Source organism: Amphiura filiformis, chromosome 6 (genome assembly GCF_039555335.1).
Source record: "Amphiura filiformis chromosome 6, Afil_fr2py, whole genome shotgun sequence".
NCBI classification, from domain to species: Eukaryota; Metazoa; Echinodermata; class Ophiuroidea; order Amphilepidida; family Amphiuridae; genus Amphiura; species Amphiura filiformis.
In genome coordinates this window covers 60,060,036-60,073,847 of record NC_092633.1, presented here as the reverse complement: position 1 = coordinate 60,073,847, position 13,812 = coordinate 60,060,036, and the positions used below count along the sequence as shown (strand labels likewise).

General features: G+C 36.5%; 1 protein-coding gene across 1 annotated transcript; it reads right to left on the bottom strand.

Moving 5' to 3' along the window:
- Positions 1-1,737: 1,737 nt before the first annotated feature.
- On the bottom strand, positions 1,738-13,217 carry LOC140154302 (retinol dehydrogenase 8-like). The gene is made up of 6 exons (XM_072176878.1): positions 13,097-13,217; positions 10,102-10,403; positions 9,029-9,208; positions 8,761-8,853; positions 4,986-5,130; positions 1,738-2,547 (listed from the first exon to the last, which is right to left on the bottom strand). The coding sequence occupies exons 2-4, from the start codon at positions 10,364-10,366 to the stop codon at positions 8,777-8,779; spliced, it is 522 nt and encodes a 173-aa protein (XP_072032979.1). The 5' UTR covers positions 10,367-10,403; positions 13,097-13,217; the 3' UTR covers positions 1,738-2,547; positions 4,986-5,130; positions 8,761-8,776.
- Between the last annotated feature and the right edge of the window lie 595 nt (positions 13,218-13,812).

The following is a 13,812-nucleotide window of genomic DNA, read 5'->3' as shown; positions in this document are numbered from 1 at the left end:
GCAAACACAAAAACGTTTTAAAATAAGTTATATTTTGGCTTTTGGTTTAGGTAAAAACGTTTTAATAACATTAAAATGTCGGGTTATATAAAGGTCATGATAACGTTTTAAAACGTTTTGTATGAAAACACATTACAACAATATTTTTAAATGTTTAAAAAAAATGTTATTGTAAACTATTTTTGCAAACATTTTCGCCAAATATTGTGTCAATACTTAAATAACATTATGTTAAAATGTTTGAACCCAGCAAACACAGAAATGTTCTTAAAATGTTTTTTTCAAAACCTTTTAATAACATTTAAATGTCGGGTTATATAAAGGCCATGCAAACGTTTTTAAAACGTTATTGAAAATATTTTGGGCAAACATTTTTCGCAAAATATTTTTCCAACTCCCAAAATAACATTCTGTTTAGAATGTTTTGTATCAAGTTTTCAAGAATGTTTTTGGGACTTTGGTGTAAAGCGCTATAAAAATGTTCTTATTATTAAATTGAAAATATCTTAAATAGAGATAACAACTTTGGAGTCCGTAATGCAGCTACGGATGCAAATATTTATATCTTCTATCTCATCCAGTATCAGCCACTACATATATATACATTTGAATGATATTGTACAAAGAATTGCAAACTATTGTTATTTATTTTAATATTCAGATGATATGATATTAGAGGCTATATATAAACTACGCAAAAAAAAGTTTCTTTATGGTTAGGAAATTTGCCCACTGTTAAAATCTAGCGACTACTTTTGTACGTTTGCTAAATAATCGCATGCGGGTGATTGTCCTGCGCATTTTGACACCTCAATCACTACCCTACGACACTCCTGAGAAAAGATATGAATGTTTAAGTAACACGAGGTCGAAAATTAAAATTGCAAAGAAGCCTATTCAATGGTTTTAGAGCTGATTCACTGATCAAAGACGGTTTCATTATTCCCGCCTTTTCAATTTGAATTTAAAGCATGTTCCCTGATGCATGTTGGATAATTCTTTGCTTATTGTGCAGTTGAATGATCAAAAACAAAGGCGTGTGGGTACTAAGACATTTACGTTTTGAGAGATGGGTTTGGAAAAGGGATTGAAAACAGGTCATGATTACAGCAGTTTGGAAAATACTGTATGTTCAATATTTTCCCAAAACAGAAGGAATTGAGACACTTCCCTCCAGAAGCCCTGATCTTAACTCCTTGGAGAACCTTTGGGATCAGCTCAAGAGACGAGTCAAAAAGAAGATAAAGGCAGATACAACTCTGGTGGGATTGCGTCGCATCGTTATTAATGAATGGAACGGGACTGAGCAAGGTAACATTCGACGCCTCATTAGGAGCACGAGACGCCGCGTGGCTGTTGCAGTAAGGGAAGCCAACGGTGGACATACAAAGTACTGCAAGAAAAAGAGATTAATCTCAAGTGAAGTTGGAAGCCGCGGCAGTATGATGCCTGAAATGTGCTCAGCAAGTAAACAAAAAATGTTATCTGCATGGTTTTTTTTGTGTGTTCTTTTATGCTGAAAACTTGAATAGGCCTGTTTGCAATTTTTTTTTTCGACCTCGTGTTACTTAAACATTCATATCTTTTCTCAGGAGTGTCGTAGGGTAGTGAGTGAGGTGCCAAAATGCGCAGGACAATCACTCGCATGCGATTATTTAGCAAACGTACAAAATTAGTCGCTAGATTTTAATAGTGGGTAAATTTCCTAACCATAAAGAAACTTTTTTTGCGTAGTGTACATACATATATAAACATACATCTATATACATACAGTGTTCATATCTTTTATTGCATAAATAACCACAGTAATACAACAACAGATATAATACAAGCGGAACATAATGTAATAATTGTGCAAAGATAAAGAAAAAATATTTTTAAACCTCTGCAAAAAATGCCCTGATCAACAGTGTCAAAGGCTTACGAAATGTCAGTTAGCACCAGGATGACAGCGTTTTTATTGTATTGCAATTACTGGATGATATTACGCTTCACTTTAAAGAGAGCAGTTCCTGTACTATGGAACCGCATGTATAGTACGATGAATGACGAGGTTTGCCATGTTGTTGTTGTTATCAACAACATGATTTAGCTACCTGAAAGGACGCAACAGTCTTCGCTATAACCTTATACATGAATTAATTTTATTTGTTTACCAAAGGCCCATAATGTTCTAAGATGTTGCGATGGTCTTCTTGGTCTTCTTCTGTCGTGTCCTTGCACTGACTGAACTCTATTGAAAGTGTGCAATCATGTTTTTCCGGGGTTGCGGAAGGTAATGACAGTGCAGAGAGAACATGATAAGATGAACAAAAAAGATCTGTTATTGGTACTATACATTTGAAATAAGTACAAACAATCCTGGGATTGTTATTCTTTCCACTGCTGTTGCGCAGTTGTTGCACGAACTACCGAATCGCCAGTAGGATCAATAAATTTGGCAGCTGCTGCTTTGTTCATGGCTTCTGAGGTTGGATAATGAAGATGAGGGTTGTCTGACAAGATGGCGTCTAGGATGACATTTGCTATCTGTGCTCCTGTTTGTCCCTGTGATATTACAATGAAACAAAATGATCCATTAAATGCGATTTTAGAGTACCAGTAGAGTATATTAGAGTAGGGTTGCGTCAGGTGCATAATATACCTGATGCCTGTTGCGGGCCGCTTAATTTTTTTCTGCAACCATAACGGAAAATGTTTATTACCCATAGGAACACATAGGAAAGGTTTAGGGTTATGGTTAGGGTTAGGGTTAGGGTAAGTGTTAGAGTTAGGATAAGTGTTATGGTTAGGGTTAGGGTTAGGAAAAAGATTTAATAAAATTTTGCGTCCTGTTATGGTTGCAGAAATAAATTACGCATGCGGGCCGGGTTTTTTGCCAGGAATATTGACAAGGAAATAAAGTTAGTAACGTCTATTACATTTAACAGTAGACTTCGGGTATATATATAAATGCGCATTTATAAATGCGCACGTCACCATACCGTGTTCAACGATGTAAGATACCCGGATGTGCACAAATTCCACACGCAAAAGTATAGGCGAAAATGACAGGTTACAAGGAAAATTGGTTTTGCAAAATAGTGGCATTGATTGCAATTAAAGGGCAAAATAATTTGACCCGAAACATAAACTCTTTATTTGGATTTTCCATTACGGAAAAAAAATTTATGACGGAAAAGCTAGATATAGGTGATTTAAAAAGTTATATTTCATTATTTCCGTGCTAAATGGGCGTGGCAATTGGCCATATTGATGTCGAAATGTGATTCTTACTGGCATTAAGGTCAGAACTGGGTAGCTGCCGATGATGTTATTTAATAATGTTTGCACGTAGGGAACTTAGGGGGCTGTCATTTTCTTCGTCTTCGGAAGGAAGGGGTCATGGATTTATTTATTTGGGAGTCAAGATAAGTACCCCCCCCCCCCGTAGCGCCGCCAATGAACATAAATCTGACCCTAATTTTAACTCTAATTATAACGTAAATTGAGGAAACTATAACTTTAGCCCTTTTTGGTATAATGACCCTCTCAAACTAATATGCTAGATGTCCCCGCCCGACCTTCTCAATTCTTTCTTCTAACTTACTCATTCGCTCGCAAATGGACACAAAACAAATTCAAAATGTGTTTTTAAGCACCTTTTTGTGTCCCCCATGCTAAATCGGTAATCTGTACGCCCTTTGTCACCCTTTGACGTACAATTTAGAGTATAAACACGTAGATGACTGTACATGTTCTAATCATCCCGGCTGGAAGATGTTGGAGGAAGACTCGTATACTATACATCACGCTCATACGTTATATGACAATATGACGTACAATCACGTATGTTATGCATGGTTTGAGGTTTATTCAGCTAGTAAGTTAGATCTCGTCATACATATTATTGTCATGTTATATTGTAATTGTATACGTCAATTTTGTTAAGTTTGATTCAACCGGCTTATAAAGTTTTACTTTACACGGAAGGGGAAAGTTAGCAAAAAAACAATTAATTTATGAGTGTAAAAGGGGGGAGGGGTGGTTTTGGGGGAAGGGGGGGGGGGACAAATAATATTTATAAAATTATAAGTAAGGCGAGAAAGAGAGAAACCCTGTTCTACGGGCGAACGGACATTTCAAGTAGGGTCGGTCGGTCGGTTGGTATTTTTAAATTTTTTTTTTAAATAACCCAAAAAAAATCACAAAAATCTGTAAATAAATTTCAATTTGAGAAAATACAAAAAAAAAAAATTGTCCTGAAATTTCCGAAATTTGGGGTCGGCATTCATTTGTACAGGAAAAATTTGTTTCCCAATTTGTTCAAAATAGAACAGGGTTTTCGTTTTTCGTCGCATAAAAAAAAATAAATAAAAAAAAAAAAAAAAAAAAAAAAAAAAAATAAATAAATAAATAAATAAATAAATAAAAAAAAATAAATAAATAAAAAAAAAAATAAATAAATAAATAAACATTAGTTATGTTTGTACATGGGGGGGGGGGTGCTGTGCAATAATCATGATCCTTTGATATCCATGATTTATCCTTGCAAATTTATAGCATCGAACCTCCAGCCAATGTTCCTTGCCAGTGCTAGCCACGAAACAAGGTCACAACTGTAGCCACTCCTTCAATGGTCGCCATTTCAGTGATTGACAGTGATGTAATGCAAATATGGCGCTGGCCATCTGCACGTGCGCATTTATAAAAGCGCATTTATATATACAACCGAAGTCTACTGTTTAAATGTCAACTTTGGACAAATTATTAAGGGATTGGAAAAGCTCTAATATTCGGTCCTGTGTGCATAAAGCATTAAGCGTTAACAGTGTATATTAAGCAAGGCTGGTTTCAGTTATCAAACGAGACTTGGGTCGTTTGTACGGTGTACAGTGCATAGATAAAGCATTATAGTGTATAAGAATAGGCTCTCATTTTCTGCTTGAAACTTTGGGACCTTTATTTTATGTTAATAAACATAGTTTTTCGTCACTGACACTTACTATCGACTTTGCACGTGCCATAGCACCGCCCACTGATTCTTGGAAACATTTTCGAGTTTTCTCATCTACGCTTTCATCTAGCTGGAGCATGATGGCATTCTTGGCAAATTCAGTTTGTACCGGTCCTGGTTCAATCACACTGACGCTAAAGAAATGATATAGAAATGAAGAGTAAGCTGTAAGATCACATACAATTAAGTGCTTTGTATTGAAACAACGATATAATTATTTCACTAACCGTGTTACCTTCGAATTCAGACCTCGAGATCTTGTCTACTCAAGTATGAAACCACAAAGGTGTATAAACTGTTAAATAATTATCTAAAATTTTACGAAGAGGAGGTTTAAACGGAAATGCGTTGGTGATGACGGTTGCAGTCAAGTTAGCTCAATCGTTAATAGGTCTGTCACACTACGACGGACTGGATCAACGTACATCACCGAATACAAAAATATTTTATTCGGTGGAAAAATCACCAGTCCGGCAGAAGATTCGGTGGGATTTTAGGTCCGATTCCCGTTCGTCTCTCTATGCGTTGTGGCCGCTAATAATCCTGCAGGCGTCTTATATCCGATCGTTCAATGTCCGACAAATGACCGGATTTGGGGGGCCGATTCCCGTTCGTTTCTCTATGCGTTGTGGCCGCTAATAATCCTGCAGGCGTCTTATATTCGACCGTTCAACGTCCGACAAATGACCGGATTTGGGGGTCAACGTCCGACAAATGACCGGATTTGGGGGTCCGATTCCCGTTCGTCTCTCTATGCGTTGTGGCCGCTAATAATCCTGCAGGCGTTTTATATTCAATCGTTCAACGTCCGACAAATGACCGGCGAATCCGTCGCATGTGGCACCAACAGGGACGTCCACCCTATCAGAAAAGTGGGGGAGGAGAGGGTGTTTGAGAGGGTTTTTGACCCCTTAGAGGCAGTGACGTAGCAAGCACTTTTTCAGAGGGTGAACAAAGTGGGGAAAGACAACTTTTAAGGGGGGAAACTTTGACGAAAATGGTCAAATATTGGCTAATAAGTACAAAAGGGCTACAAATCTGATATATCAGGGCAACCAGCGTCCGGGGGCAATAGAGGTGAGAAACAATGAAGGCCCAATTGAAGCCATTTGTCATTTTTTGGATAAATTTTAGCACTATTATTGGGTACTATTTTAGTTTGAAACAGCCGCAAATTGGTGAAACGAAAGTCTAATTGAAGCCATTGAAAAGTTTTCACCATTATTGTATAATATAAACAATTGTTTCAAAAATAACACGTGGATGTCCATAGCAGAAGCAAAAAGGAAGACTTGTCCATTTTTCAAAATGAAGGTCCAATTGAAACCATTTGCATGGGGACTGTAGGGCCTATTTACATTATTAGGCCTAGTCCTATTGTGTAAAAATTTAGTTTTAAAAATGGAAAATTTGGAAAATTGTTTTTGGTGCATCATTTTTACACTATTATTGCCTTAAACAAAAAACAAAGAAGGCCCGAACTGAATTTGCAAAATTTAAAATGTTACACTGATCCACTGAAGACTTCAGACTCGTAATTTCAGGTAAAGCATGCATGGATTGATATGTTAAAGTCAGTAATAGACCTAAGTCCGTCTTAAATACTGACTTTGGTGACAAAATGTCACGGGCCCTACATATCGACGGGCCGGCAGTAATTTTCACAGGCTTTTGGGCCAAGGAACCACATTAATTTTAAGCACTGCCTATCGTAATTTCAGGTAAAGCATGCATGGATTGATATGTTAAAGTCAGATATGTTAAAGTCAGTAATAGACCTAAGTCCGTCTTAAATACTGACTTTGGTGACAAAATGTCACGGGCCCTACATATCGACGGGCCGGCAGTAATTTTCACAGGCTTTTGGGCCAAGGAACCACATTAATTTTAAGCACTGCCTATAATAATCACAGGCCTATACTTAGGCTTACTACTATCCTGGGCCTACTCAATAACGTACAATTTAACCTTTTCCATGCTTTCTTTCTTTTTTCTTTCTTGTCAATCACTAAAACTGGTAGGAATTTGATATTGCGTCCTCTACCCTTCAGAAAGTGCCCCTCCCTCAATACTACTTACATGCATAGGCCTACTAAATTACGTGCAATTTAACTTTTTCTCTTCTCTTCTCTCTTCAATTTTTCTCACTTTCTTTTCTTTTTTTCTCCTTTCCCCTTTTTCTACTTGTCAGTCACTAAAGTACTGGGGGAAATATGATATTGCGTCACACACGCTTCAGAAAGTCCCCCCCCCCCATGATCGATGCACATGTTCGCCATAGGCCTACATCCGGCACAAGCGCCTGCGAAACCTTGCAAACACCTGCGGTATATAAACGAAAGAATAACGAACAAACCCAGGGTATATACAGAGCAGTACGAACACATCGGACAACTTCCGAACATGTGTATTCGGCACACTCCGTTTCAAGTTTTGTGCATGCACAAAACTTGAAACGTATTGTCGACGGACTAAACAAACATCACCTAACACGAAACGCATTTGGCGGATAATAGCAGGACATATGAAGAACATAAAACGAACATTGACGAACACTAACGGATTTGCTAAAATACCATCCGTTTCTTATACGGAAGACCGATCCGGTGTAGTGTGACACTAAGACGGTCTGGGTCAACGTACATCACCGAATGCAAAAATATGCTATCCGGTGGTGAAGGCCTCACAGGAACGTATTTGCAACGAACACGGGCCGAGTGCAACGAACAAAGAACGAACATGAACGAAAGGAGGGCGAACAAACTCCGGCAATATGCAGCACCATACGAACACACATCGGATAAATACCGTACATGTGTATTCGGTACACTCCGTTTAAAGTTTTGTGCATGCACAAAACTTGCCGACGGACTTAACGAACATCACCTAACACGAAACGCATTTGGCGGATGATAGCAGGACATAAAAAGAACATAAAACGATCATTGACGAACAACAACGGATTTACTAAAATACCATCCGTTTCTTGTACGGAAGACCTATTCGGTGTAGTGTGACAGGCGCATAAGGCGTTCGACTATGGTGAGAGAGGTTGCGGGTTCGAACCCTGGCGGTGCCTAGTATACATTCTATCGCTGTAGAAGTAGTGATGCCGGGTAGTGATGTAACAGGATTAATTAGCACAATAGCAATGGATTTACATTGTTTTTGAATGTATTGCCCTGCACTAGGTGTTACGCCGTTCCACTGCATTGCACTTAGATTTTCAAAGAAAAGATTCAGTAGAATGTTCTTATCATGCTGATCACTCGCACCTGTAAGATTGCTGTCTTTGAAAAGGGCGGTATTGTAATCAATATGTGACTGCAGTCGACATACAGGTAATGAGTGCATCTGTTTATAGTGCGGGGCAATTCATTCAAAAACAGTGTAAACCCATTGCTATGGTAATTAATTCCGTTACGTCACTACTTCTACGGCGAATTCACCTGTTACATATCCAGAATGTATTGTAAACAGCAATGCTTTTTAAAATGGGACGTCACGTCCGTCCTCCCCAAGGCGGTTTGATCATGGGAAACATGCAGCGGTGTTACGTGAATTGTTTAATTAAAAAACTTAGAAATGTGGCGCAGTTTAGCGTTTAGAAAAGTAAAATCTAACTTTAAACACTCTTGTTAGAGTGTAATATTTCAAATCAATGCTTTGATGCATAAATTATTCAATGAGGTTGACAATACGAGCAAATTACAAATTGAATTATCTGGTTAAGACACATAGTGTAGGGTAAAATAATTATTCACCTGATGTTGAATACTTTCAATAATGGTGCAATAGATTCGGAGAATCCTCAACTGCAAACTTGGCTGAACTGTATATATCACAAAATGGGTAGCCTGTAGTGTATAGTAGAAATCATTTAAAATGCATTAAAAATAATTTTCTTCGTTATTACTCATTTGTTTGGCTCGAAATTAAAAGGGGATAATGTGATCAGTGAAAACAAACATTTAAATAGGAATCTATTCTTTATGCAAATCACACATTATTGCTTTAATGTGTGGAACTTACCAAAAAGTCCTCCAATACTGCTAATATTAACGATATGCCCTGCTCGATTAGCTTTCATGCCAGGAATAACCGCTTGAGTTAACCGAATCAAGCCAAATACGTTAGTTTCATATATCGACCTAATTTGGCTCATTGGCACATGTTCCACTGCACCAACATGTCCTACTCCTGCATTATTAACTGAAAAAGAGAAATAAAAAATGATACATAACGAAATATATAATTGAAAAAAGTAGGCCCAAGTCTATTATTTCACTCTCTAAATAAAAAAAAAAAAAGATCATGTAATTTATACAGTTATCTATACATACGAAGAGCTTTGTTTCAAAACCCCTTACACCCACTTGCCCATTTTTGAGAAAAAAAAAAAAAATCATCCAAAAAATCACTAATATATGGGGGTTTGCAACAAAAGCAGTTTTTGGCGGTATGCTTGGGTAGGATGAGCATCCTGCCAAAAACTGCTTTTGTTGAAAAACACCTTATATCAGTGATTATTTTGATGATTTTTTGATGTATTCTCAAAATTGGGTAAGTGGATGTAAGGGGTTTTGAAACAAAGCTCTTCTCTATTTCTAGTTTATACTCAGCTCAAAATCACTCTGCATTTGCTCTATTTGAAATTGAATTGCACTCCTTGTTCACTCCAGAGACTACTATTAATCTATAAATGTCCAACCATTTTTTCACTTCATTAAAGTGATCATTTAATATACAGGCGCTAAAATAGAATTTATTTTGGGCTTAAGTGACTTCTCGTAAAAACTCCGCCAGCAAATAAGGACATGAACCCTCAATTCTTGTTGGGATTTTCAGACGAGTGAGCTCTCCAGTGACGAGTGAGATCTTGTACGTGAAATTTACCTTAGAGGAAAATAGCCCATGTGCGCCATTAGGCGAATCTTTACAGTATATTTTACTATATTATTTAACTACAAAAAAAATGATTATGCGCAAAAATATTCTCATTTTATTTCTCCGAATTTCCCCCTGAAACAATAATATGCTCGTCCATCATGATATCAATGTATGCACGGATGAATTTGTGAAAAATGTAATAAAAAGAATCTTACTTAAAATATCCACTCGCCCTTCCTCTCGATTGATCCTATCAATAAACTCGACAATCATATCCTCCTTAGTGACGTCAAGCTCACGAATAAAAAGTTTCTTATTCAATGTAGATCCTGCGGCAATTTCTAATTGGGCCTTCTTGGCTAAATTCCTCATTGTTGCAAACACTTTGAATCGGTTTCCGCTGTCTTTTGCCAAAAGTGCAGCAGTCTCCAGACCCATGCCGGTAGAGCAGCCCGTGATGACCACTACTTTAGGTGCCATTTTATCAAATTGCAGGTAATCTTAGATGTAAGGTAACCTATAGAAAAGTAACATAGAAAGTTGCATTTTAGTCTTTTATAATACAGGGTGAGTCAAGAAAAGTGCAACAGAGAAAAGAATCCATTTTTATTTAAGAACCGAGTTGAACCTTTAAGAATTTAAAACATATATATGATATATTCATCAGTGACCTTGTGTTAAAAATAAAGGAATTAGCAATTACCGTTTTGTTTTTATGACACATTTTATAGCGATACCCAATTTTAATGTTTGTCCAAGAGACATCTAAAATTGTCAGAATTATCTAAAATGTCAGCCCAACCTGTGTAAGGTAGATGAACAACTGCCATTTCCATAACCTCATTGGCATTGAAATAAAATGGAGCACCCAAAGTGTTATTGCCCTTGGTCTTGTATACGGAGAAGAAACATTATTTGTTGTGATTTTCAATTTACCTTTACTTAAAAGATGTTTATTCTCTATCAAAAACATACAAATTTGTAGGCGGGTTTTCAAATGTCAAAATGAAAAGCGCGCATATTGAAATGGAGTGAATTACAAAATATCCAGTAATTTGGACATATTGTTATTAAAAAAACTGGAGTTGGAATCGAGTGAGGTATGGAGGACTTAAAGTAATGTTAGAAAGTTTGCGTGAACAGAAAAAAAAAAGAAATTAAAATAACGCAACAACCAGTCTTATTTAAGTTAAAGTCAGTTTTCGAGCCTTTACCCCCAAACACAAAACGTTTTCGACATCATTCGCAAAAGGTTATAAAAGGTTGTCAGAAAACGTTTAAATGTCGGGTTATATAAAGGGTATATTAAGAGTATAAAAACGTTTTCATAACCTTAAAAAACATTTTTTGATTATCTACTGCTCAGCAAACAAAAATGTTTTACAGAAAACGTTTAAATGTCGGGTTATATAAAGGGTATAAAACGTTTTAATAACATTCCAAAAACATTCTTGAAAACGTGATACAAAACGTTCTAAACAGAATGTTATTTTGGGGTTGAAAAAATATTTTGCGAAAAATGTTTGCCCAAAATATTTTCAATAACGTTTAAAAAACGTTATCATGACCTTTATATAACCCGACATTTAAATGTTATTAAAAGGTTTAGAAAAAAAAACATTTTAAGAACATTTCTGTGTTTGCTGGGTTCAAATATTTTAACATAATGTTATTTAAGTATTGACACAATATTTGGCAAAAATGTTTGCAAAAATAGTTTACAATAACATTTTTGAAAACATTTAAAAATATTGTTGTAGTGTGTTTTCATACAAAACGTTTTAAAACGTTATCATGACCTTTATATAACCCGACATTTTAATGTTATTAAAACGTTTTTACCTAAACCAAAAGCCAAAATATAACTTATTTAAAATGTTTTTTGCTGGGTACCGTGCTCTTATTCAAAATACATGGTACCTCGTGGACAAATAACGAAATTGGGTATCGCAGCAAAAGGACTCATGAAAATTAGTCGGTAGTCGCGATCCGCTTCATATTTTCACAGAAGGTGACTATTGAGTGTGGCATTTATAGAATTTTTCAATATTGGGAAAGTTCGACTTGGTTCTTGCATAAATATCAATTCTTTGCTCTATTGCAGTATATTTGTGGGACCTGAGAGAATTGCTCGTATTCTGAATACGAGGAATGTTCCTCTGAAATCAAAAAATTGAGATTTTTTGAAATTCGCAATATAATACAAATTTTATGCCAAATTATGATATCTTTGACATTTTTGAAAATATTCGTTTTTCGCATTGAAGTTTTCCTAAAATTTCAACGTCTCGCCCAATATTTTAAAACTCATAGCTCTACCAATAAATATGGGCTTGATCGATCCAATTTTATATCATAATTTGTTTTGGTATGGTCAAATCAGGAATAAGAGGTAACAAATTCTATGAACGTAGGTATGTACATGTGGAAGAGACTGCAGTCAAACAATTGAATACATGAATCCAAAACCCACCCAAGTCCATGGGAAGTGATTTTGAGAAAAAACCTGTGTATCATTTTAATTCCTTCAGTTAGATTTACCTGGTCAATATGGTAAGTTGTACGTGCAAATGGGTGGGTTAAACTGTATTAGGTATGACGATTAGCATTTCAGGGACTTCGTGGGGTTCATTTTAAATTCTGGACTTGGGTGTTTTTTGAATCATATACTAAGACAATAATGTTGGAATGAGATTACACTAGTAAGATAATACAAAATAAAGCACCCAGTTATGTATAATGTTGATAAGTATTCTGCCATGTAATATAAACCACACACTTTCCTTGATTAAACCCATTTTTTTTCTTCAAAAGTCACTCTCCAGCAATGAATGTGTTACAAGTGGACTTTTACACATACTGGATTTCAATCAATGTGTTACAAGACTCAAATCATGGACTTGGGGTGATTCTTTCATACATGCTATTTCACATGTTCAATAGACACAGAGGATGAATTTGAGCTGTTCTTTCATACATATGACAGGCCTATGTATAGCAACACTTTCCCATGCTTAACTCAATTTGGCCAAAGTATGGACTTGAGTGGCTTTTGTATTCATATATTCAATTGCATGTGGTTACCCAACATGACGCGGTCTAAAGTCTTTTTGCAGAAGAATGATTAAATAATAATTATATTGTACATGTAAAACAGTGGAGCCTGTCACAATATTACATAATAACGACACTTTTATATATGGTACTTACCTTAATTTATTGTACTGCCGTCACCTTCCTTTTACTCAAAATGAACGAGAGATACTGGATATCAAAGCGAATATTATATAGTCAATGGTAAACACGTGATAGGTTGCCAGGCACGCGTCAGCATACTAGCAGTCTAAGTATGACTCGGCTGTTTTCTCCCCGGGGGCACTCCTATCTGAAATGGCAGGGATGTGCCTCGGCCATGTTAAAAGTAGGGGGCATTCAGGTCAAATGTACAATTACAAAATATGGGGTCATTCAGTACACAACCTGAAAAAAATGGGGTCATTCGGTATGAAACTTTGAAAAAAGGATGGTCATTGGGGTAACAAAAAGTAAAATGGGAGTCATTGAGTACAGGATTGCCAAAAGAGTATCATTAAGTACACATAAATAAGTGCCAAACTGTGTAAAAACAACTTGGCCACCTTGGAAATGTGAAAAATCTCATTATTTCTGGAGGAAAACACAAATACCACCTAAATTTGGGAATTAAAAGAGGGGTCATTGGGTATAGCAGGAAATAGAAAAGGGGGGTCATTGAGTACATGGATTTTTTTAAAGGGGGTCATTGGGTAATAGGTAGGACCATAACACAAAAAAGGGGGTCATTGGGTACAAGCCGGTTTGAAAAAGGGGTCATTCCTGAGGCACATGATGCGTATCCACTATGGAAGTGCCCCCCCCGGGGTTTTCTCTCGCACTAATGTACTAGT